The sequence below is a fragment of the Agelaius phoeniceus genome, chromosome 13 (assembly GCF_051311805.1).
Source record: "Agelaius phoeniceus isolate bAgePho1 chromosome 13, bAgePho1.hap1, whole genome shotgun sequence".
Lineage (NCBI taxonomy): Eukaryota > Metazoa > Chordata > Aves > Passeriformes > Icteridae > Agelaius > Agelaius phoeniceus.
In genome coordinates, this window is record NC_135277.1 from 7,707,196 (window position 1) to 7,732,767 (window position 25,572).

The window sequence follows — 25,572 nt, forward strand, 5'->3', positions numbered from 1 at the left end:
TCTTCTCTCTCAACCACTTGTGGTGCCCCAGCCAGTTTACTTCCAAACCAGAGGGCTAAATTTAATCCCCCACTCCCCATTTGGCTTTCTCCATTTGCAGTATTTTTTTCAGTAATGCTTTTTTTTCCCTTTCTTTTCTTTTCTGGGTTGGGTGTTTGGTTTGGGTTTTGTTGTTTTTTTTTTTTTTTCCCTCCTTCTTTCCAAGAGGCTGGGCTTCCTTTTTGGTCCATAAGCCCTCCTATTTCCCCCTGCCCCCTGGATGCCTGCCTACCTTTACTCTAAAATCCAGAGGAGGATCCAATACACTTAGAGTGCCAGCTCTTCAAGAGGTATCTAAGGAGGCTGACAGGAGTTTGATGGTCTCTTTTGCAGCCAGTGGCAGCTAATGTGGTCTGAAACCCTCTCTCTCTTTTTTGCCATTCACACACAGTACTTACTCTTCAAGCTTGCTGCTGCTGCCACTGCCTGAAAGGACCTGAAATACCACATAGGGAATTTTGATTTCTTCTGGGGAGCCGGGGAAGGAAAAAAAAAAAAAACAACCAAAAACGCAGGAAAACTCATCTGGAGATTGTGAAGAAGACGTACAGTAACAGCAAGAAGTGGCAAGCTCTTTACTTCTTGAACACCAAAAAAGACCTCATTTCTCTGCCAGGTGTATGGGACTTAGATTCTGGAAGCACTGCACTGAACTGTTAAAGGTAATGTATCGCACTTTCCTCCCTTCTCTCTCCTTGGTGTCTTTTCCTTAACTTTCCTAAGTGCTCCACAGAAGCAGGCTCTCAGTGGATTGGCTGTTTCCCTGCTGAGCAACTAGCAGAGAAATGTGAGATAAGTTGTAAAATTGATTGAGCCGGAGCTTCTCCCTCCTGCAAGCTGTGAAGGGGAGCCCGTGGTGCCTGGGCTTCACCCCAGACCTTATGGGGAGCAGACCCCCAGCCAGGGGCAACAGCTGTGTGCCAAATGTGTTGGTTGGGGAGGGGAGGGGAAGCAAGGATGGGTTCAGAGATGCCTCAGTCAGAACCATGAGGTGGGAGAGCAGAGACAGGGTTATCCCCATTCTGCCTCCGAGCCATCAGTGTGTGTTTGTGGCAGATTGCAGCTGCTGCTGGAGCTCAGGTGATGTGTCTGCTCCTGTCCCTGAGCTCTGGGCACAGAGGCTGCTGTCCTGCTGATTTGTGGAGAGTGTCCCAACCAGCGCTGGGGTTTCCTGTGGTCATGGCTGTGCTCAGTGTCATTGCTCTGCCACAGGGCAGGCAAAGGGTGAGCCCTGAGCTGGAAAGCACTGAAAAATTCAGGGGGCTGAAAGGGGCTGAGCTCTGGAGGGGCTGAAAAATTCAGAAAGAGAATGAAAAGAGCCAGGGTGCCTGAGGGTTTGACAGCTCTCCCCTTACGTGAGGATGTCAGGGCTGGCGGCTGGCAGAGCCCCCTGGGCTGGTTCCAGTGAGCTGCTCCGGGTGTTCCTCAGTACCTGCCCGTTTTCCAAAGCCGTTCACACATGAAGTATATTTTTAGCAATAGTTTTCAGGGAACTGAGCTCTTCTCCAGAAGTAGAGAGAGCAAAAAAAAAGGTTTTATTTCTCAGAATCTCGATCAGAAATTACTTCTTTCCATTAATTTGCTGCTCTTTAGGACTTCTCATTTACATCTTGTGCTCAGTAGAACTCTGCACACAGAATAAAGAGTGCATTTTAACCTTTCCCTTTTGAGTTGTTTAGCTAAAAAGACGTCAGTTTGTTAAGCTTTCCTTGGTTTCTAAAATAGCTTTGCCAGATGTGGAAAGGGGGAAACATCCCACAATGAAATAGTTGGGAGAGAGGAATTTCTTAGCATTCCTCATGACTTTGGTTTCCATCTATAAGCTCCCAGCAAAGGATGTTGGCTGGGCAGAGGGGCCAGTGGTTTGGGGGCAGAAATTTGTGGGATTTCAAATCCTGCAAAGGCACTATTGGAAGCTGAACTATTCCTTTCTTTGCTTTGGTTGTTTGATGTTATATTTTCCTGCTGGCTTGAAGAGACTGTAGCTACCCTGACAGGTCAAAGGGGACATTGCCCCTTTCTGAGATGTTTCAAGTTGTTGTCAGAGTGGAGAAGGGGAGGCATCACCTCCCACCATCACTGGCTGGGACAGAGGCTGAGCTCTTTCTGCAGCCTGGGCAGCCTTTGGAGGGGCGCTCCATCTGTCCCACTTGAGCTGCTGCTTAATGTTTCATATAATCACCTCCCTGTACAGTAGCCAGGTTTGACAGCAGCACGAGGCCTGGAGGATGGATGGGCAAGGAGAGCAGACAGGATAGGAAATTGAGGGTGTGAAAGAGGTGGAGGGGAAAACTTACCAAGGAAAAGAGGACACTGAACAAAATTCGGCAGACTTAGATTCCATCAGAGCAAACTGCAGCTCATCACTGTAGAACACTCCCAATAAGTGAGGAACATTAAGGGGTTTAAAGGAAAAGAGAATGGATGGTATCACTTTAAAGACCCAAATAAATGAATGTACATGGAAAGAAAGGTTAGATCGTTGTTAAGTGCAGGAATGCACATAATGATTAGGGGCTGCAGAACTCCAAAATCCATTCCATCTTTACTTTCCTCTTCCCTCTTGGGGCCCGATCCCCTGCAAGTTGCACGGACCCAGTGACTTCACTGCCTTCCCATGCTGACTGGCACCCGGCGGCAACGTGGGCTGGTGGAGGGCCAGCTGGTCCCATTTGAAAAATCAACGGGACCTTTCTTAGCTGCCTGAGGCATCTTTTCCACCACCACCCTCCTCCATCCCCTTGCTTCCCCCTTTCCCTTGCCAGCGGTGGCACGGCCGCTCTACCACAAGACATCCTAACCCAAGCTGCTCTCCTCCTCCTCCTCCTCCTCCTTCCCCCCCCTTCCGAGCCCTCTGCAGGCTCCACGTGTGGAACAAGCCGGGCTGTGTGTGCCGCTCTCAGGCAGCTTCCCAGCATCACTAACAAAAGCCGTGTTCATAGCGGCTCTGGACCACATAGAGAGCCAGCGCACGACGGCTGCCGAGCAGCCCAGAGCAGCCGGGGCTGTTTAAAGAGTGGAGGAGAGAGAGGGACAGGCAAAGAGAGGGAGCTGTTATATATATTTAAAAAAAAAAAAAAAATTACTTGAGCCCAGTGCAACAACGGAAACCTTACAGTTTACTTTTAAGAACTCAGAGCTTCCTTGTGAGCGGGCAGAACAGCCCGGCCTGTGTGTGCGGGGCAGCTCTGCGGGCTCTGCTGTGTGCACAAGGGCGGTGTGTGAGCTGCCTCCCTCCCCTCCCTCTCAATGGGCTCACAGTATAAATCTAAAGAAGCTTTTTGTTGGCCTGATGAATAGGCAGGGGGTTTTGTCGCAGTCTTTTTTGAGACGCTTCACACCGAGATTTTTTTTTTTTCCCCCTCCATGTGCTTTTCACTGGACTTTCCTTTTTTAAGAAAAATTTCCACGTCTCCCTTGCCTAACATCCCCCCTCGCCGATGATTGATCTGTACAGAGCAGAGAGCAGAGGGGTGGGGGAAGGATGAGAAACACCAGAACCATTCTGCTTGGGCACCCCAAGCCTCTCCATGTGCTTTAGCTGTTGAAATGCCCTGAGGTGTTAAGTAGCAGCCCCATGGAGGGCCCTGCTCCCACTTCCTTCCCCTGCTTTACAAGCCCAACTGCTGTGCCATCAGCTGCAGTGATCCAATGCTCCCAAAGGCTCCAGCACATGGATGGAGGCAGCTGGAGCTGTGTCATTGCTGCTGTGACCAAGCAAGGATAAGGGAGATGGAGCATGTTGGTCACACAGTGATGTCCAGAAGCCACCAGGACCATCAGCTGCAGTGATCCAATGCTCCCAAAGGCTCCAGCACATGGATGGAGGCAGCTGGGGCTGTGTCGTTGCTGCTGTGACCAAGCATAAGGGAGATGCTGTGCTGGAGCATGTTGGTCACACAGTGATGCCCAGAAGCCACCAGGACCCCATTCCTGCTGTACATGCTGCATGGAAGTGGCCTGGGAGCTGGCTTTGCCTGTGGGTTTCCATAGGTCTGGCAGTTCCTGAGGCTGGCTGAGGGGAAAACTTGCTGTGCTAGGGAGCTGGGCAGGAGGAGAGCCACAGAAAGAGTTCTGCTGAGAGAAGGGAGCAAGAGATTAAAGTAGGGTAATTAAAGACCTCTGACAAGCATAATCCTCTGGGTTTTCACCTGTGTAGTTGCTCTTTATGTTAACCAAGGCTTTGTGCAACGAATGGCTTTCCCATAGAATACACTTTATAGATCAAGCCAGAGGATAGCTGGGGCAGTTGAAGTAGAGAAAATTTTGGACAAGACCCAGAATTAACTCAGGTGAATGAATAGCCCTACCTCACTGCTCAGTTCCTGTGTCCTGATTGCATGGGGGCTTATGATGGAAAGGAGCAGCGATTGCTGTGAAGAACTTGGGTTAGGGGATGTCCCATGAGAGGCAGGTCTGGACAGCTTAACCCTGGTGCTTGCTCTGATATTAGTGAGGCACCACACAACCCTTGAACACTTGGATGGTCCTGGTTGCCACCAGGTTATCAGGGAGCCACCAGGGAGCCAGGGATCTCCTGAGACACCTTGGTGTGGGGAGATGAACCCAGCCCTGCCTCTGTGCCCAGCACTGGGCAGGGCAGGTCCTGGAGGAAAGGGGTCCAACAGAGCCCACATCAATGACAAAAGGGCATCTGCAAGAGCAGCCACCTCATGTCATGGGGATGAAGTGATCAGGACAGGAAATCTCTTCTGGCAGGGTAGTGCTCATGGGTTAGGCCTGAGAGGAGTAAAATTGTCTATTAAGCCATGCCAAATAAACCTAGTGTACATTAGTGGGAGAATATGGAATGTAAATACTCGTGCTTCAAGGCAGAAGGGAACCACTAAATGCCTCGTGTTAAAGGAAACTTCCTCCTCAGCAATTTACTCCCTATTTTTTGATGATGAGAACTTTGCTCTGAAGCTGGTAATATAGGTCTTGTCTGAGACAGGATGCTGGTCTGAGCACACACCATTGGTTTCATCTGGTCTGGCAATTTCCATGTGCCTTTGGATTCTCCAGTGCCCCTGGTTAGCAGTGGGCAGAAGACTTGGGCACTCTATTATTTGTTTATTTAGTCATGTAGACAACCACTGAAAGACAAAAGGAATTATTTGTCATGACTGTAGGACATAGAGATTTGACTTAATAGGAATAATTTGACAGGACACAAAAATCTGTAGGGGAAACTAAAAGGAAATAACCAAGGAACATCTCCTGCCTGAGGTTAGATCACAGATTGGATGAGCAAGGTGTGTGGAAAAAAAAATGCAAAGGCCAGCAGCTGATAAACAGATGAAAATGTGGCTGATCCCTTCCAGCTGGAGCTCCCATCCATCATTTGCACCTCTGCTGAGAGAGCAGTTGCTGTGCTGGTGATTGAATAACCTGTAATCCACAGCAAAACCAGCAGCTCCTGCTGGGACCCTGCACAGGGTCAGGGATAAACACCCCTGGAAATCCCCAGGCACCACAGGCTTTGCACAGGGCAGGGCAGATTCAGTAGTTTTGCTGGCCTAAATCTACTGACTACAGAAGATTATTCCAGCTTAGCAGTCCTGTGGTAGAGCAGCTGTAGATCTCAGTATAATTAACATTACATCATCTGTACCACAGTTTCAAGGTTGAAATAGTCATGTAGGTTACATATTGGAAATTACAGAATGGCTTTCATTTAAATGATTAACTGTCACTGTTACTTACCCCAAAAAAATAGTTTCTCTGGAGTTTGGTGTATAAATAATACCCTGTACCTCTGTAGTGCTCAGCTTCAAAGCAATATTTCAGTGCTCTACCACAACAAACACCCTCCCAATCTGTAATAACTGGTCTGCAAATTATGTCTTTTCCTCTGTTGTAAATTATACCATGCAGTTACTGCCACTGCTGCTATTGCATTTGGTCTGGTTAGTAAATAATACTCTTTCCCTACCATTGTATCTGGGGTTTAAATAATAACCTGTCCTCATACAGTAGTTGGCATGTAAGCATCACCCTCATCCTGCCTGGCACTTGGGAGTGCACAGAACATTCTGCTGGTGCAGAGCAAATTGTAGCTTTCCTGTCCATAGTGTTTGCCCTCTAAATATTGCTCTGCTGTTTTGTATAGCACTTATTGTATAAATAATACCCTGCTGCCTCCTAGTAATTGATATGTAAGTGATCCCATCAGGCTGCAGGGCTCCTACTCTGCTAATATTGCCTATTACACCAGCTCTGTGCAGAGAGGGACGTTGGGCTGCCAGCTGAGGCCTTCACCACTGATACTTGGGCCTTCTCTCAAGAAACAGGGTGGTCAGTGGCCACAGAGCTAAGGCTACCCTGCAGCCATCACTGTGTGCCAGCAGGAAAAGGGATCACCCCTTTGCTTAGCCAGCCAGCCAGCCCATGGGATTGTGACCCTTCCTCGTGTCCTTCATGACCAGGAGCCACTTTTCCAGAGTCAGAACAAAACCCTTGTGCCTTCATAATTCCCAGATTCCATGCAGTTTGTCTCCTGGAAAAACCCCTTGGTGCTGCTTACAGCAGAGGTCACCTGCTATTCCTGTTGTGTGGCTCCTGCCCGTCACAGGACACATGAGAGGATTCTGCTCCACCAATAATGTTCAGATGTGCTTAGCAGAGGACAGAAGGGTCTTCATGGCTCAGCTCTGAATCTGTCCAGCATTTTGAAATGCCCCAGACCAACCCCAGCATGCCCTTGATGCCCTCTGCAGTGCTGCACTCATTTCATCTGCAAAATCATTCCCATATCAGCACAGAGATAGGCACATGCACCTTCCATGTACCCATCAGAAGATGAGTGTGTTTTGGACAATTTTGGCCATTCTTTTGCCATATCCAGGTAGGAATGTGGGTTACAGACATGCAGAACTCAGAGACAACCAAGGTCTCCATTTCAGCTCACCTTCAATGCTGTGCTTCCAGCTCTCACTGGCACATAAAACATACCTGAATTATCTCACCCAGGCACCATCACCCCTCTGAGAAATATGGCTTCAAGTTCAGTGTGGTCTGTGAAGCCTTCCTGAGAAATAAGTTCTCAAGTGAGCTGGCCTCTGATGAATATCACACTGTCCATTTTCAGTTTTTAAATCCACACAGGACACCTCACTTCTGCTCTTGTTTTGGTTATTTGCCTACAATTGCCATTGGCCTCCTACTTGGATAAGCACATTGAACTGACATAAACACATGTACTTTGTAAATGTTATGCTCATTCTTTCCTAGATGCTAGGGTTCTCCACTCCTCCTGCCTATTCAATGGCACCTCATCTGTTCAGGTATTGATGGAGAAAGGGAGTTCTAGCAACTTCAGAATCACAGTCTAGCAGAAAAGACAAGAAGGTTGGGGGTTTTTATGCTTGGAATGGAAACTTTCTCACACTGCAGTCTCAGTTTAACACTCAAGCTTTCCTCATTTCTCCATTGTGTGTATTGGCAAAAGTGAAGATAAATACATTGGCTGGCACCTTCTCTTCAACCCTGGCACAGTTCATTTCCAGTTTCTTCTATTCTCCAACTGGATTGCTTTCTGTTCTCTAACACCAAGTGTAGCTGACTCGTTTTCTGTAAATCTGCATGCAGTACCTCACCCATCAGAGATGTGTCTCTCTTCTGTGCTGTTGGGTATAATTAAACAATAATACTACTAAACTGGTTGGGTACGAGGGTCATTAGATGCTCTGATAGCTGATTGGATTTATCTCCCTTATAAAATCAGTCCTTTCCCAGAAGTTGCTTTAGGGATTCAAAAACAGTTTTACAGCAGAGTACCCAAAGACAGAGAGAAGCAATTCTGCAAATTCCATTATGTGCCTTGCTCATCCATTTGCATCTCTAAATTCTGAAATACCGTGCACAGTTGGGCAGACCATCAGAGTTTTACTACACAGTTTTGATATCCCCAGAAATCTCACAGCATCTCATGAGAAAGCACTATTCCCTTTGCTAAAGTGTCAAAACTTCTACTCAAGATCCTTGAAAGCACCAAATAGAAGCAATCTGTTAAATTTATTGATGGCCAGTGGGTCTGGTGTCTCTTGCTTTCCAAAATACTTGCTTTTAGTTTTTTGGGTTTTTTTTAGTTTTCATTCCCTTTTGCAACCTCCTTATGGTGGGAACGAGATTCACTGACTTGTGCAGACAGCAAGCACAGAGCTCACAGCCTGAGGGGAGAGGATGTCTCTCTGTACATTTTGGATGGATTTTGTACATTCCCAATGCCCACAGGAGGTTCAAGGGACTCCACATATTGGCTGGACAAGGCTGGAGTCTGCATGGACCAAACTTAAGGGGCCAAAATTAATCTCACTGTAGGCCCTCACCTTTCCATTAAGCTTTCATTAAAAACCATTAACTGAGAGCATGACTCATTCAACCATGTTTGCAGGAATGCTCATCCTAAATGTTAGAGAGAATATTTTTGGTTTGAACATTTAGCTGTCAGCTGTTTTCCTGAACATCTCTCCTGTTGTGTGGTTTATTCCAGTGGTGCATCAATGCCCACCAGTGCTGTGATGGCTCTCCAGTTGCAGCAGTGGAATTTCCATGCCCTGCAGGCTGCTGTGTGACAGTGCCCAAATGTTACATATGATTCCATCCAATTCTCACACTGTGTGTAAAAGCCATAGTGCATTTCCCTTGCTATATTGTCTTAAGGAATCAATTCTTCTTCTGTCTGAAAGCAGTGTTCTCTGTGGCAACTTGTGGGGATTTAGACATCCTTTTGAGGGCTCTCCCTGCTGTCTTTTCAGGACTTGCAAGCAGCTACCTGTCTAGACTAGGTTTTAATAGAAGAATTTGGGATTAATGTTCCCAGCCTGAGAGGTAAATGGCATCTTTACTACTGATTCCAGTGGTAACTGGATATAGCCACAAAAAAATTTACCTGCCTGTCTTATTGGAAGAATGACAAGACAGGTTAAAATAAATCATAATTATTACTTGCCTTTGAATTGGTCTTTTATGCCAATAGTAAAAAACAAATTTACTTTTATACAGTTTCCCTTAGTATTGTTGCATATTTGAGTTTAAATACCAGCATAATGTGCTCCAGGGTCCATTTTAAAGCCCACATCTCCTCCATCAACACTGGACCATATGTGCATATTTTAAACACTTTGCTAGGCAGTTATTCTGCCTACAAGGGGATCTGTGTTGGTACCTTTCTGTGCCTCAAAATGTGGGCACTGTTGGTTTTAAGGTGTTCCACATATCTCTGGAAAAACATTTTCTGTTGCCTTGACAGAACACTTCAGCAAACACTGGACAACATTTTGGAGCTCTTCCTCAGCCACATCTCATACACAGGAATTTATTTATTTACCCCTCAGAAAACTTGTTTTTCCCATCTAATTGCTGTTTGGGTTTTCTCCATACCTCACTTTCTCTTTTTGAAGGTATGGCATACAGACTTTGCTTAGCAAACTGCAAATTTGGGCTTAGCAGCTGCAGCTCTCCAAATGTCTGTGGCTTGTGTTAAGGTTACATTTCTTTCCCTTCACAGTCTACACCTTACAGAATAATTTTATATTTCATGTTAAGGCCTTGCTTTTATTCAGGATTCCCGTGGTCTCCCCAAATTCACATTTGGGCTGTCTAAGCTTGGCCAGCAGCACCTTTCTGGGTTCCAAGATCTCTCAAGCAGAGACTGTCATCTGCCTGTGCTGGGGTTACTCAGGGGAGCCCAGAGATGTGGGCTGGAATGAAAAGATTATTGATATTCATTCACTGACCCTAGACTGAAACCCATTTTGGAGAGGGTAATTGTCTTCCTCGTGCTCTCTCTTTCAATGTCACATCCACACAGTTTTCTCCTAAGTTATACCATACCTAAAACCATTTATAAGATTTATAAGATTGAAGGATCTCTATATACAAAATGTACATTCAGGTAAAAGAATTTGGCTGTATTTCCAGTGCAGTGTCTCTGTTCTTTAGTGTAGTTTCACCATGTGTTTGAGGTGAACAGACCTTTCAGTGTGGGCAGAGTTTCAAGAAGATACTACGACCTCATTTGGAAAAAAAAGGAAAAAGCTGTGATTGAGTTTTGGACTGAGCAATAGGTCCCATATTATTATTTTTGTTGCTTTTGTCAGGAAGTGTTTGTTTGAAGGGTTTTCTTGGTGAAGTTTTGGCCTGAGCCAAGATGAGAATCTCAAGGCAAGGAACTGAAACTCTTCTGCCCCTTATTCTCTCTCTTATGATGCAGAGTCCCATCACCTTTCCTCCTGGGTGGGTGAATACATCACCCAGAGAACAACATCCACTGCAGTGAGGACAATTTCCTAGGCATCTTTTCCATCACATCACTCTTTTCTTTCCAGCTCCCTTGCCAGTCTCATAAAATAGGACTTAAAGCTTTTGAGGTCTCTGATGGATGGTCCCTCTCTGTGGCAGCCCCAAAACAAGCTAGTTTGGCTGTGAACCATCTTGTCCTTATCTTCTTTCTTGTCGTGGTTTCTTCTCCGCTGTACAATTTGGCTCCTCTCTAAAGCATCACCATAGTAGAAAAACACAAGGGAGAGATTTATTTTCTGCCTGGAGTCCCTGTTGGTTTCTTCCCAAGAAGAAAAGGACAGTCTGAACCAAAGGCAGGAATTACTGTTTGGACAAAGTGACCTGACAAGTGAATAGGAGCAGTGGATGAGTGTCCGTGCCCAATGGAAGTGTCCCTAGCACGGAGAGCTGAGCATCCCTTGGTGTTCCCTGCACTGTGAAATCCCCTTGGAATGGCTGGTGCAGGACAGGACAGTTGACTGCACTCTGTTCCCCAAAAGGAACAGAGCAGCACTAAATTAAACAGAGAACTTATTGACTGAGCCAGTTAAATTAAGTTAAACACACACTGTGTGTCTTAGCTCAGAGTGAAACTGCACACCAGAATGGTCTCCTGGTACAGGAACAGTTTGAGCACACAAAAAAGGAAGGAACAGTGCAGGCATGCAATGCTATGAAGATGCTCAGAGGTCTGGAGCACTTCTTCTTTAGAGACTGGCTGGGAGAGCTGGGAGTGGTCAGACTGGAGAAGGGAAGGCTCCAGGGAGACCTTAGAACACCTTCCAGTGCCTAAAGGGGCTCCAGGAGAGCTGGAGAGGGACTTGGGACAGCAACACGTAGTGACAGGACAAGGGGGAATGGACTCAAACTGAGAGGGGAGTTTAGATTAGATATTAAGAAGAAATCCTTTCCTGTGAGGGTGGTGAGACACCAGTACAGGTTGCCCAGAGAAGCTGTGGATGCCCCATGGCTGGAAGTGTTCAAGGCCACAGGGCCTTGAGCAAAGTGCTCTAGTGAAAGGTGTCCCTGTCCACAGCAGAGGGGTTGGCACTGGATGATCTTTAGCATCCCATCAAACCCAAACCATTCTATCATTCTGTGACTATCAGGTGCCATGAAATGGGAATGGCTGGGAGAGTGACTGGGGATGAATATAAAGGGAGTACATGAAAGAAGAGATTATCTGGTGAGATTTCAGCAGGGCCTTAAGCCATCCACGCACTTCCAGGAAAGCCCCTGGTTTGCAGAGCCAGGGCAAACCAGGACCCGCTGGCTGCTTGGCTCCATCCCTGGACGGGACCAAGAGGCAGAGCTTTGTCCATGGCCCACAAAACCTGTCACCACTGCTGAAGCTGTCAAGAGGGGGACAAAGTGGTCTGGGAGAGCTGCTTGAGGAGGAAATGAGAGGAGACAGCAAACCATTCTCCTGCTGTCATGCATGCGGCAGTTTCAGGGGGTGCAATGCCCAGCCATTGATTAAGTTTTCCTAGAACCAGAGATGGGAGTGAAAAGCTGCTTCTCTTCCTTAATCCTTCCTGTACCATTCAACCTCCTGGAGAAATACAAGCTGGCATGGATGTTTTGTGCTCAATTTAGTTGTCAGAGGTTTGCTGGCAGAGGAAATGGAGAAGTAGGAGAGTCTTGTTCAACACAGCCAAGGCAGCAAAACCCTCATTTATAGTCTGAATGTGGAGCTTGTGGTCTCTTTGTGCTGTGTGCCCTGTCCATAAGCTGGAAGACAGAGTGAGCCCAGTACCTTCAGAACTGACAGTGATCATATAATTCCCAGACAACAGACCACTTTGGTGAAAACCCACCCCAATGCTCTGGCAAAGACCCTTCTTTTGACACCAGGGTGTGTGAGATCCTTCAGCAGCAGTAGCAAAACTCACAGTTTCATTGTGCTTGGGGGTTCACATTGCTGCCAGAGAATTTACCTGAAGTCCCAGTGAGTAGAGGCTGGGAGGAAAAGCTCTTTTACTCCGAGGACTTCCTTTGCTTGCCTTGCACAAAGAGTGTGTGGGAACATTGATATGCATGTGCCTTTCTAAGGAGTCACAAATACTTTGAGGATCTGGATTTAGGAGAAAATACTTTTCCAATGAAAATGCCAGTGATTGCTCAGTAAGAAAAGATTGTTCTCCATCTTCTGGAGTTATGAATGGAAAAAAAAATATGCCAAGAAATTGGTAGATTTCAAAAGTTGCAAATTATTTATGGCAAATAGTAACAGGCTCCTGGAGCACTGGCACTGCATCCTGAACAGCACATGGCAGGATGGCTCCCCTCTTTCAGCCAGTAACCAGAAAACCCCAGGCCCTCTCCCGTGCCATTTGCCCTTTTGTCTTCCAGGTCATCCCAAAGGGAGGATCAGTTTGAGATTCCACCTTCCTAGCAAAACTAAACTGTTCATGTCTTGAATTTATGAGACAGGAAATCCACTTGGGAGGAAAACTGGGGCTGAAACAGCCTCATTTAAGTAAATCTAAGCACAGTGTTTACACAATGTCTGGAATTAATGCAGAGAAAACTTTCAGGTGCCAACTTTGGAAAGAGAAAATGGGGAGCAAAAAGAGGCAGATAGTGAGGCTGTGATGAAGCTGGAAGCTCTTCCTCCAAGCTGGATGAAAGGTTGCTTTTATTGCTGTTAAGCACCAGCAGCATGCTGTACTTTCTAAATCAAGGCCCAGATAGGATATGATTGCTCCCCTATCTTTTTTTGGTTTTTTGTGACACCATGAGGAGGTTTAATATCACCAGCTGTGTGTATTCCCAGCATGGACAGCCTCACCCAAGACCATGGTCGATTCTGATATGTGTAGCACCAAAGAAATTGTCCTTAGCCAGAGGTTACTGCAGTTTTGTGTCTTGTTATAGGTGTCCATTCCCATTAATTAATTAATAACATTAATGCAATGGGGCCATGGGGTCACAACATGTCATCAGTGTGACACAGTGTGCAGAGAGACCCTACAGGCACACACAGGGTCCTGTGGCTCTCACCTTGAGCCTCCTGAGGTTGTTGTTAGTCCAAGCTAGCTTGATGTTTTCTGTTCACCTGGAAAAATCAAGCAGGAATCAGCTTTGCAGTGTCTCTCCCAGTGCCACCCAGTGCCCTTTTAGGTGAACTTCCACGTGGTATTTCTCAGGAGCATCCAAGGTGATTTTGGGTAGCAGAGCATTAACAGATACCAGATCTGGGCAGTAACAAGCAGAGCCTGTGAAGATTTAGGTCTCTATGCCTACAGATTCTCTAATAAAACATGGTTTCAAACACTTTATTACTTTCTGGAAAGCCATCCTTCTGAAGGGCTGAGTTGGGTCAGGGCAGAAGGGCTGTCCATGAACCCTTTCAGGTTCTGTTCCAACCCAAACCATTCCATGGCTCTTTGGAATCTTCTGCCAGCACAGAAGCACTGCAGAGATTTTCTGTTCTGTAGCCACATTCACATCTTGTTCTGCAGCCAGAGAGAGATGATTTCTCATTTTTAAGGCCACATCTTTGTACAAATGAGGTTTCAGCCTTCTCCTGAAACAAGTGACAAGTCAAATTGGGCACTAGGGAAAATCTCCAGTGCAGCCCGTGCATCATCCACACACTCCAGCAGAGCAATAGGACACCCTGTGGTGGGGACAAGTGGATGCTGCCACTCAGGTGAGCTTTATCCATCCTACACAAGCTCCCTCAGAGGATTTTCCAGGCCCCTCAATCTTTCCCTCCTCCTTCTCCATACTGGGCTTTGGTAGCTCCAATCCTGTGTGCACAGAAACAACAGCTTTTGTGGTTTTCATGGGATTTATAGTGAGCCAGTGCATTTGGGTGGAAAAAGTTGTCAGTTGAAGGTTCCTTATTGAGTTCCTTGGCTCATGGCCCAAGCTGCCATCTTCACACCTCACATCTGGGGAGAATCTGGTTTCTCTTCTTCTGTGTTGTGCTGGTTTTGCTTCCCATGTCTGGGGGAGTTTCACTTAAGGCTGACAGCAGCTCCAGAAAAAAGTGTACAGGATATAAGGAGACTTTATGGAGTGCATAATCACCCACCAATTTCTGAAAATTAGATGTCTAACAGTGCTCCAGTCTCCCTTGCTAGCTGACAGAAAAGGCCGAACTCCTCTTTAAAGTTTCTCAGCTCAGACACCTATTTTATAAGGAGATTAACTGCTCTTTAAGAACTTTCAGTTCCTCCTCTTGGACTAGAGAGGATTTTGAGTGTGAGCTTCAGTCAGTCTCAAAGGCTCATTGTTCCCTTGATTTCAGAGGCTCCAGTGCCTGTGTGAGTGTAGCTCTGGCTTTCCATATCAAGCAGACACTTGGAGCCATGGCAGCCCAGGGCTTGGTGCTGATCCCACACCTTGCCTGAAAGGCTCCAGCTTTCATCTGCTTGCCATAGTGGGTGTTTTACAACTTCCCTGTCCTTGAAGGATAGAAAAATTACCATGGTGGGCGTTACTAGGATGGTTTTGGAATGACTGGTGGTGTGGGCTCCTGCTGTCCTGGAGCCTGTGTGTTTAACTTGTTGCTGAAATCAGTGGAGATATAATGTAAAACCAATGAACATCAGGGGAGGATGGGAGATGTTCTGTGGCAGATATCAGATAAATGCTTGGGAAACGTTTTGTGTTTTGTAGGAGTTTTGTTCCAGCCCATCTGTCTGAGCTTGGATCAATGACTGAGCCTAGCTTGGGACTCTAGGTTTTGTCAAGATTTCCTCTGGCACCTTGCTCATTCAAAGCATGAACCTACAACCCTGAACATTTTGGATTTTCCTGTAGTGTGTGAGCAGTATAATCAGATAAATTATAACAGACTGCAACTGTTTTATTGGAAGAGAAGTCATAAAGACACTGGAAAGGGCAGAGCAAGCACCAGCTTTGTCTGTGTGGGAGGACAGAGAGGAGCTCTGGAGCTCATGTCATGGCTAAAGGCACCCTGGTACCATCATCAGGGCTGTGTCTGACCATGTCCATACCTGCAGTGGCAAGAGGTGCTTGAGGACAGGAGCCAGCTGAGGCTTGAGGTGAAACCTCACATTATTCCTCATCTTCAATAAATGTTCTCTGTTTGGTGCACTTAAAGTGCCTCAGTGCCACCAGTTTGCCATCCCCTGGTGCACTCCAGGCAGCCAATGCTGCAGGGCTGTAAGGACCACATGCCTCCATGACAAAATGTCTGAGCAGTTGCTGCCATGTGTCTTTTTGATTGGGGAAAAAAAAAAAACTTTGTTGTTGCAGGGATAGTTTCAGAAACTGAGCAGGCAGGAGCAGCATCCAAGCTGCTCTGCACATAAAGACCTTGCAGAATGGCTAGGAAGCCAGACAGAATGGAATATTTCTCTTATTTTCTTTACAGCTGAAAAAACATGAAAAATCACAGGAGTGCATTTATTGCCATATTTCTGTTCCAAAATTTTGCCTTATTTAAAAAGAAAAGAAGGAGAAGAAGAAATAAAACTGATTTTGCCCGCCTCACTCACTTCACCCACCTCCCCTTCCTTCCCTCCCATTTCCTGGACCTGGCTGAGGTTTTTAACTGAAAAACCCTGGTTCCAGCACAGAGGCTGAGAACACACAGAGGAACAATAAAGTGTTTGCTTGTAGAGATCACAGAGGAGCAGTCTGTAGGCTCACAGAGGAGAGGAGAAACCACTGTTTGATTCCAAAACCTGCAAGGGCATAGGGTGTGCTCCCCTGATGCCCCTGCTGGGTGATGGGGTCTCCTCAGGCCTCATCAAACCCCTGGTCTTAAGTGCTGATGCCTGAAAATAATAATGTTGAGATAAAGCTGGATGAAGGTGACCACATATCCTAGAGAAACTAAGGTCCATCCCTGATGGGGAATAAACTGGGGATGGAAAACCAGTTGAAGAGAGAGAATCCAAGGCTAAATAAACAGAGCTGAACTTAATTCTTGCTCAGGAGCCTCTTTATATCCATAATTTTAGAGGAAATATTGTCTTTGGACCTGCCTTAATGTCCAGGCATATCTTCTAGGTAATGAGTGACATTTTGTCAGCTGCCAGAGGCAAAATGGAAGTGTACTAAAGGCTTTCCAAAACTGAGAAAGGAGGAAGCTTAAAATGACACCTCTGCCCAAAAAAAAAAAAAAGGAAAACAATTGCAACAAGGGTGATTAACATGGTCTGGAGCAAGCAAAGGCCACAGGAAAAACTGCAGATGGGACTCAATTAAAATAGACTAGAACAGAAAATGCTTTCCAGCAAGCAAACATCTTTGACTGTGCTGCAAATGGGCCATCTGGCTATTTTCCACTGTACAGTCTGACTGTGTAGGTACTTTGTTGAACTTCCACTGTAGTAGAAGACTTTTCCTTTTCTTGCTCCCTCTACATTCTTCAGGCCTTTGGAAAGGTGGGGATGTGGTTGGAAGAGCGAGGGATTAAACCTGTCTGCACACAGGCACACACTTCCCTCCACACACACTTGGATTCTCAAATAAACATATTTATATGCAGCCAATTTAGGACACTGCACACAACCTGACACAGGAGCACAGTCTTAGGACTAAAATAGAGTGGCAATAAACTTCAGTGAAAGGGGCAGTTGTACTCTGGGATGGGGAGCTCCTGAGCAGAGCAGCAATTCCCAACCCTGTCCTTCTCAGAAAGGCAAGAGTTTTTTCTGAATCCCTCCAGGCCCAGGGTGCATTGGAGAGGGCCTTGTTTCTGTCTTGGGCACTGGTTGGAGATGGCAGGTTGGCTGGAATTTTTGTGGCAGTTTGGTTGGATTCTTGTTGCTCCAGACTGCTCCGTACCCCACACAGGGACAGAGGCACAGCCCTGACCTTGTGTAACTCCTCCTGCCTCCTCCTCTCTTCTCACACAAACCTGCCTGCTCCAGCTGCTCCCTCAGAAAGTGCAAATGGAGTTTTGCAGGAGAGCAGTCTGCAGGGATGGGAGGTGTTTTTGTGGCATGGACCTGGCAGGAAGGAAGCATGGTGTGATCATTGCTGCCTGTCTGGAAGGCCCTGTGCTGCAGGAATTACCCCTCACAGGGCTCCCCACTAGAGCCTGGACAAACTTCTCTTTTCAGCTCCACCAAAGTGTGTGCAGAACAGCTTCTCTTCAGGGTGACCTCTGCCAGGAGAGAAGGACCCCACCACTGAATTGGAGTTTGCCAGCAGTGACCTGGCAGTTCCTGTGGGTGTAGGAGCTCACCTTATTCTAGTAGCCAGAATACCTCAATGATTTTCAAAGAAATAATCAAAGGTGGACATGTCCAGAGGCCTGTGTTATTTATGACACACATGGCAGGGGCATTGCCTGTATTCCCAGCATGTTTCCAAGGCTTTTCTCCTTAGCCATTCAGCTGCAGCTGGGGCCAACCAGTAAGATCCTGAGCAAGGGATGTTCCTGCCACTGCTGAGCCTGCTCCAGACTGTACCGAGCTGTGGCATTTGCAGGGGTCCCCAGGACAAGGTGAGAGATGAGTGAATCTGACTCCGTGTTCTTAGAAGGCTAATTTATTATTTTATGTATTTATATGATAATAAAGAGTGCCATACTAAAACTATACTAAAGAATAGAGAAAGGATACATCAGAAGGCCTAACAAGAATGATAATGAAAAACCTGTGACTGACTCCTCAGAGTCCGACACAGCTGATGGTGATTGGTCCTTAAGTAAAAACAATTCAAAAAAACCAATCAAACATGCACCTGTTGGTAAACAATCTCCAGCCACATTCCAAAGCAGCAAAACAGGGAGAAGCAAATGAGATAATATTGTTTTTTCTCTGAGGCTTCTCATCTTCCCAGGAGAAGAAGTCCTGGCGAAGGGATTTTTCAGAAAATATGACAGTGACACCAAGCCTTTACTTAACCTTGAGCACTGTTCCTCTGTGCCAGATCCCATCTGAGTGAGCACACACTGACACTCCCACACTTTCTGTGCCCTTTCTGTGCTGCACTTTCCTGTGCCCTGGGCACAGCCCACTCAGCCTGAACCTACACCTCAGTGAGAGACAGCATCCACACGTGAGGTGCTCACCCTGCTCTGCCCCAACAGTCAGTCTGTTCAGATGTTGTTTTAGAATGACAGGAACAACCTCCCCAGTTCCCTTGTCAAGGCAGAGCAGGTCTCCACCACCCATGCTATCCACATCTGCTCACACAGACCTCCCTCTTCACTCACTTGCTTCCAGAGCTGCTTCTTCAAGAAGCTGTTTACCCTTTAGCCTGTGCCTGGACATCCCCCTGGAGACCCCAGGGAGCAGAGGCATTGCAGCATGGAACCACTGCTGTAACAGCAGGACAGTGATCAAAGGCATTCCCAGAGCGCTGAATCCCATCCAGAGCTGCCTGCAGACTCAGGGCTGGATCTCCTTGGCATGCTGCAGGGGAGTGAAAAATGAAGATCAACATTGCAAACAGCACCCTGAGGAGTAGGTTGGGTTTCTTGCTGGCAGGGACTCAACACTTTCGCGGAATACACCCAAAACATTGTTATTCTGATTTGTTAACCACTGCTCACAAGGAAAATCCATTTCCTCTGGGCTTCTGTGGGATAGGAGGAGGTTGGGATTTTTCCTCCATAGCTAAACCAAACTGGAAAGATACCACTGGTCCCAGCTGTTGTCATATGGGGCTGTTTTACCTTATGGAAGATCAGCATAAATCTTGAAGACTAAGAGTACGTGAGCTTGTCTTAGCTTTTGGGACAAAGGAAATTTCTTCTGGTTAGGGCATTCTGTTGTGTGATGCCTACCTGATGGGCAGATGAACCTGCCCTCCTCCTATCCACTGCCAGTGTACACAGAAATATCAACTCAGAACAATACCTGTTTCCTGTAGCCACAGACCCTATCAGTCTTTTCAGCAGGCAATTCCTACTAAATTTAAACATCTCTGTCTCCTTGCTTTAGGATATTTCTATTCTTTAGTAGGCAACCCAGGCCTAAAGCTGCCTCCCTTTCTTGGCTGAGTTTATCTCATGGCACTCAGAGCTATTCAGCTTGCTTTGATTCTGGCAAAATGAAAGTCAGTGAAAGGTACCTCATCTAGGCAGTCTGGAGCAGTAAGAGCTTTTATTTAATGCTCAAACGGTATTTTACTAGTGATTAGGAGGGTGTCCTCTACCCAAATCCCTTCTGCCCTGCAGGATCCACCCTGACAGAAACTCCATCACTTCCTTTGGTACCAGTTTCAGTGATCCATCAGCCACTGTGCAGAATGTGGGCTTTGTTTCCCATTTGATTTTACTCAACATATGTCTACAAGCTATTAGTTCTGGTCATGAATTTCTGCTAGATTAAAGAGCCTTTTAGCACCAGCAGTCTCTGTTTGAAATTACTTGTGCACAGTTGTCAACTTCTCAGTTTTTCTTTTTTTATTTGTTACAATAATTAGATTCAAACTTCCTATTTTCTAGTCTTCTCCCATATAGCACTCTCTCCTGCCCTCAGATCCTTACTAGTAGATATTTTTTCACCACTTTTTCCTGATATCTTCATGACAGCCCAGGGGTGTGCAAAGTATTCCCATTGTTCACCTCTAATGCACAGAGAGGAATTTCTGATTGGTTTACTGTTGGATAATAGCAGTAGCTCTCCTGAGTGACTTCTTTCTAGTACTCAATATCCCATTGTCAGGAATGCATTTCTTGCACAATTTTATATTTGATTCTATTAAAATACAGTCTATGTGGAAACCCATTGGCTCTAATACCAACCCCTGTAGATGCCCATTAGAAATATTTCCCTCAAGGCCCCTCAGATGGATCCCATTAGGGACCCACCAGCCTGGCTTCTGCTAAGCCATTTTAATGGATGTACTACTGGCATTACACATCTTCATACCATAGAACTCTGAAAAATTCAAACCTTATCAAAATCTAATTACATTGTGTTGCAGCCATGCAGGCAGCTTTATCAAACAAGCTTAGAATCATGCCAAATAATAAAAGGCTGGAAGCACCTGTTTTATACACAAGTGCCTTAACTAAGATTACTATTACATCTATTCTTCAGTGCTTAATGAACTGAACTCTGTATCAGATTTTCCATTATTTTGCCTGGAATTTATGTCAATCAAACTAGCACGTATTTGTGAGGCTCATCATTGTGTATCTTGGCTGGCTGTGGACTCAGAGCTTCAGTGCTTGGGGCCTGCCCCAGCAGAGATTATGAACGAGCATCAGTGGGCCAGCAGCTCACTCAGCCAGCTCTTTAAGGACTCCTGGGTGCTGCTTGGCCAAGCTGATTCCAGGCTGTTTGTCAGTAGCAGATGGTGTTTCCAATTGCCCTTGCTTTGCTGAGGAGCAGCAGGCCCTTCATTGCCCCCAGAGCCCACCCTGTGGGCACAGCCCACTGCCCCAGGGCTGGCTGCCAGACTCTCTGACCTCCTCTGCACTGCCCATCCCTGCAGGGAAATGGTGAAGTCAGCTGTCATCTGCAGAAGAGGCTTGTAATACATTGTTTGTGCAGACATCAGCCCTCACCAGAGAGACACCCAAACACATGTACAGCTCCCAGAGTTCTCCCTGAGGTTAGCTCTTACCTGGAATTTTATTCCCATGCACAGCAGAAAACATCTCCATTTGATCTTGTCCAGCCCTACACCTGCAAACCAAAGTGCCCACTCTCCTCTGCCAATGTGTTCCATCCCTGTTCTCTCCTATTTTCTGCCAGCAGAGCTGTCTCTGTTCACTAAAGATAAGGGTTTGTGGTGTGTCAGATTGAAATGAATGAGTGCAGGGAGGTCAGCTTTTTCATGGGCAAAAGGTTAATGCTGAACTGTACAGGATGGGGTTTACTTCTGACCTTTTCTTGTGCCAGTGAGGACATGTAATGGAGTTTTCTACAAGTCCAATAGGCATATACCTAGAATGTTACCTGTCAGCTGAAGTCATCTGGAATCTTTCTAGATCACAGGAGTGAAACAGCCAATACCCATGCCTCAAAGGAAACACCAGTGATTCAGTAGGTGTGGTCCTTCCTTCTGAGTCAGGCCTGAAAAGTAATGCCAAACTGTGCTGGGTTGCCAGAGGACCTGTTTTTTATTTGAAATATTGAAACCAGCTTCAGTCTTTGTGGTGATTTAACACAGCATGATATTATAGTGCATGGTAATCCAGTTAGGATTAAATTAGCTGGTCTCCTATATTGCTTCTGTCACTCAATGTCAGCAGGATGATCCTTGCTTTTCCTGAAGCCTTCAGAAGAAGCAGGTTGCTCTGCCTAATTGAGGGATCCCAAAAAGATATTTTTAGGGCAGATTTAAGATGCCCAGAGCTGTATCCTGTGGATTTCTTGTATTAGTTCTGGATCAATTTGCACTTGAGGATATGCTGGCTCTCTGTGCAAAAAGAGTTGTAACATTTCACTTTTCCCCCATGCAGAGGGCAATTTTCCCTTCAGAGTGTTTTAAGGAATAGAAAATTCTTCCAACCATCTGGCCTGAAAGCCAGTGCTGGCTTGATTTGGGATGCCCAGTGAGGAAAAGCTCCTGTTCTGAGACAAAAGCTTAGTGGATGTGATGGTCCCTCATAAGTAAATACATAACATGGTGTGTGAAGACCTGTTGTAAAATTGTCTTCTGCTCCATAGGTAAGACTGAATCACAAGAGAGGGGGTGGGAAAGCAGTATATTAAGTGGTGTATAATAACACTTCAGATTGTTGTACATAGCAGAGCATCTTATTTATTTGTCCCATGGACTGATGTCCCAAAGCAAGCAGCACTTTGTGGCAGAATCCTTCCCCAAGGCTTTCCCTGCTGGTGTGAGGAGTGTAGGAGGCTTTAGGGGCAGCTGAAAGCATTCACTGCCTTGCAGCAGCATCCACAGCACTCAGCTCCTGTGAACATACACAAATCCTTTCTCCCTGTGTTGTTTCTTGCAGGTAAATTATGACCACTTTGCTATTAGTGTTTGTGTGTTTGCAAGTCATCACCGCAGCCGACTCTGTGGAGCTCTCAGGTACGTGTCCAGAGCATGGCAAAGCAGGACTGAGCCATGTGTTGCACTCTGGTCCCATCCCCAAGGACTGGCAGCCCCCAGAAATAAATGAATAAATGTGCCCAAGATCTGTGCTGTGCACACACAAGGTTCCTCTGTTCAGATGGCTGCTGTGCCACAGCCTCTCACTGCTCTGGTGCTTGGGAAGCCAGGGAGATAGCTGAAGATTTGTGGGGAAATGAAGAGAATTTCAGCATTTCCCTTTTAAAATATTACCAGATGTGAACTCATAGTGTGGGCAGCAGCTAGGCTGCAGCAGAGCCCTTTGTTCCCTTCATTCCCAAATCCAGCACTGGCCCAAATCTCAGAAGCAGCCATGGTGCAGTGGTCATCGCCACAACTTCCCTTTCTAGACTAGACAAAAAGATCATGTCTGAATATGTGGGTAAAGGTTTGCACAGCAGATACAGGCACCGGATCATATGGAAACATGGGACATTTTGTATTACATGTGTCATTGATGTAACCATTGCTCTGTTTGGGAACTGGCAGACAGTAGTGATGGCCTGGAAGTCAAGATACCTGAGCAGTCTCCCCTGCGTGTTATCCTGGGAAGCTCCCTGAACATCCCCTGTTACTTCAACATCCCGGAGGAGCAGGACACCAGTGTCATGCTGACCCCACGCATCAAGTGGAGCAAGCTGTCCAACGGCACTGAGGTGGTCTTGCTGGTGGCCACGGGTGGCAAGATCCGGCTCAACAGCGAGTACAGGGAGGTGATCTCCTTGCCCAACTACCCCGCCATCCCCACGGACGCCACGCTGGAGATCAAGGCGCTGAGGTCGAACCACACCGGGATCTACCGCTGCGAAGTGATGTACGGCATTGAGGACAGACAAGACACAATAGAGGTCCTGGTGAAAGGTGGGATGCTGACCTTGCTCTTTTCTCTCTGTGTCTTGCTGCTTGGCCTGAAGGGAGGAAGAGCCACTCTCCTGGTTCAGGGCAAATTTGGGAGAGAACACCCAAAGGGGCATTTATAGGAAAGCAGATTCAATTGGCTCCTCTCCCCCACCGGTCTGGGAGAAAATACCTCCTTGGAGAAAAGGGGAAAAAAGCTGTTTATTAAACAATAAAACCCCTTGCTACTCCAAAAGAGATGACAAACTCAGAAAGTCCCTTTGGTGGGCTGTAGCTCAGCTCACTCAGTCTCTTATCCGTCCCTCCAGTGCTGGAAATGCCACAGCCCAGGCCTGGCCTGTTGGGCCACAGGTGGGAGCTGTGGGTGCTCTTCTGGTGTTCATCCAGAGCAGGTTTAAACAGGGCCAAAGAAAAGGAAAAAAACCATAGTCCAGGGAACTTTTTTGCCTCAGCTAGCTAAACTAACTAAAAGCAAAGGAGAGCTCTGTCCTGCTGTCTGTCCATCCACAGACAGCACGGTCCAGGAGCAGGAATGTGGAGGAGTGAGTGCATTGTCTGAGAACAAACTGCACGCTTCTTCTCTCCCTTCACTCTCTGGAACAACTCTTAAAGGTGCAAAACTTATTACTCAGCATAAACAGAACAAGATGACTGGGGATAAAAGCATCATATAGTCAACCCAGGACAGGCACACAGGCAGAGAATGAAGTGTTTTCCTTGTAGGAATAAGCCATTTCTCTCAGATCACAGATAAGGTGATGAGTAGAGGAGCCACAGGCCAAGCATTTATTTTAGCAGGCTAGAACCAGACTAAACAAACCAGTAAAATGACTCATGGCAGAATATGGCAAGAAAATGTCTCTTTTGGCAGAAGGTGAATTACAGAGGCAGCAAGACGACATCCTTGGCAGGAGGTGGTACTGGATACACTGGGCTATTACTCAAGTGGGTAAAGCTGGAACAGGGCACTTATCAGACCTTTAATTTTTTCCAAACATTTTAGGAGATGGGATGCCCTCATCTGGAGAATTGGGCTGTTCTGGAAAAACTTCCATTGCCATATTGTAAAGCCTGTCCTAGTTATAGGTGGATAAAATAATGAAAGTTTTGTACAATCCTTCTCTTTTTTGTGGTTTTTGCTTTCTGTATAAGACAGAGAGACAGCTTCCACTTCAGGACTCTACAGGATGAGGTTTAATTTTGCCTTTTTCTTGTTCCTTCCCTGGAAGGCAAGGGGCTGTTGATTGTGAATGATGTCCATTGTCTTTTCCAGGCATTGTATTCCACTACAGAGCGATCTCCACAAGGTACACCCTGAACTTTGAGAAGGCAAAGCAGGCCTGTATCCAGAACAGTGCTGTCATTGCTACCCCCGAGCAGCTGCAGGCTGCCTACGAGGATGGGTACGAGCAGTGTGATGCTGGCTGGCTGGCTGATCAGACTGTCAGGTGAGAAGCCACGCAGGGGAAGGGAGAGCCACAGCAGCATTCTTAGGGAAGGACTCCTGTAATGAAGCCACCAACTGAAAATGGTTGCTAAATCTCAGTTGTTGTAACTGCTGGTGTGCAGAGGGGGGTGGTGGTTTGCAAGTCATTCTCTGCTAGAGGTGAATGTTTAGTAGGAAAGCAGAGTGACCACTGTCCTCCTGGGCTGGTGGTGACAACTGAGTGGACAATGGCTTCATCCTGATCCTCCATCTTCCCTGAACAAAACCAGTGCTGTGCCAAGATGTACAAATTTGGCTCAACCAGACTGAGCTGTGCATCCCTCGCTGGGGAGGCACCTTGTCCTGATGTCTTTGGTCAGGGTTCCAAGGACCATCAGAGTGAGGGCAGGACAGCAGATCATCCTTTCCCTTTCCTATAACCTGGGAAAAGCCATAAACCACCACACTGGGCAGTGCTCTGCAGCTCCCTCCCAGCCTTCAGTGGCTGCCAGGGTCCTGCCTCCCCTCCTTATCCACAATCTCTCCCTCAGGTACCCCATCCACTGGCCCCGGGAGCGCTGCTATGGCGACAAGGATGAATTTCCAGGAGTGAGGACCTACGGTGTCCGTGAGCCAGATGAAACTTACGATGTTTACTGCTATGCAGAGCAAATGCAAGGTGATTTGCAGCTTTTATTGTTACTAGATGCAGAAGCAGCCAAAGCCCTGCTCATGCCTAGACTGGACAACAGTAAATAGAGAAAAGACAGGTTAAAGCTGGAAAAGCATATTCCCTGGCCAGCCCAGATGTTCTCTAGTCTTTTTATTAGACCTTGGACAATTTTAATGTCAAATGACTAATGCAGTGCAGAGGGTGGAGTCCATCTAACCTCCACCAGAGTCCACGCCATCCTGCCTGGTCAGCCATTTGAGTATGTGACATTCAGATGCACCAATCATTCTTTCTTATGACATTGAAATATTCAGCACAA

General features: G+C 46.6%; 1 protein-coding gene across 1 annotated transcript in view; it reads left to right on the plus strand.

Moving 5' to 3' along the window:
• The first annotated feature begins 371 nt into the window (after nucleotides 1–371).
• ACAN (aggrecan) overlaps nucleotides 372–25,572 on the plus strand; it is a 48,349-nt gene continuing 23,148 nt past the window's right edge. The window contains exons 1-5 of the mRNA XM_077185558.1: nucleotides 372–701; nucleotides 22,178–22,254; nucleotides 22,786–23,157; nucleotides 24,428–24,602; nucleotides 25,132–25,259. Of these exons, the coding sequence (XP_077041673.1) occupies nucleotides 22,185–22,254; nucleotides 22,786–23,157; nucleotides 24,428–24,602; nucleotides 25,132–25,259 (745 nt within the window). The 5' untranslated portion in view covers nucleotides 372–701; nucleotides 22,178–22,184. The remainder of the gene's footprint in view (nucleotides 702–22,177; nucleotides 22,255–22,785; nucleotides 23,158–24,427; nucleotides 24,603–25,131; nucleotides 25,260–25,572) is intronic.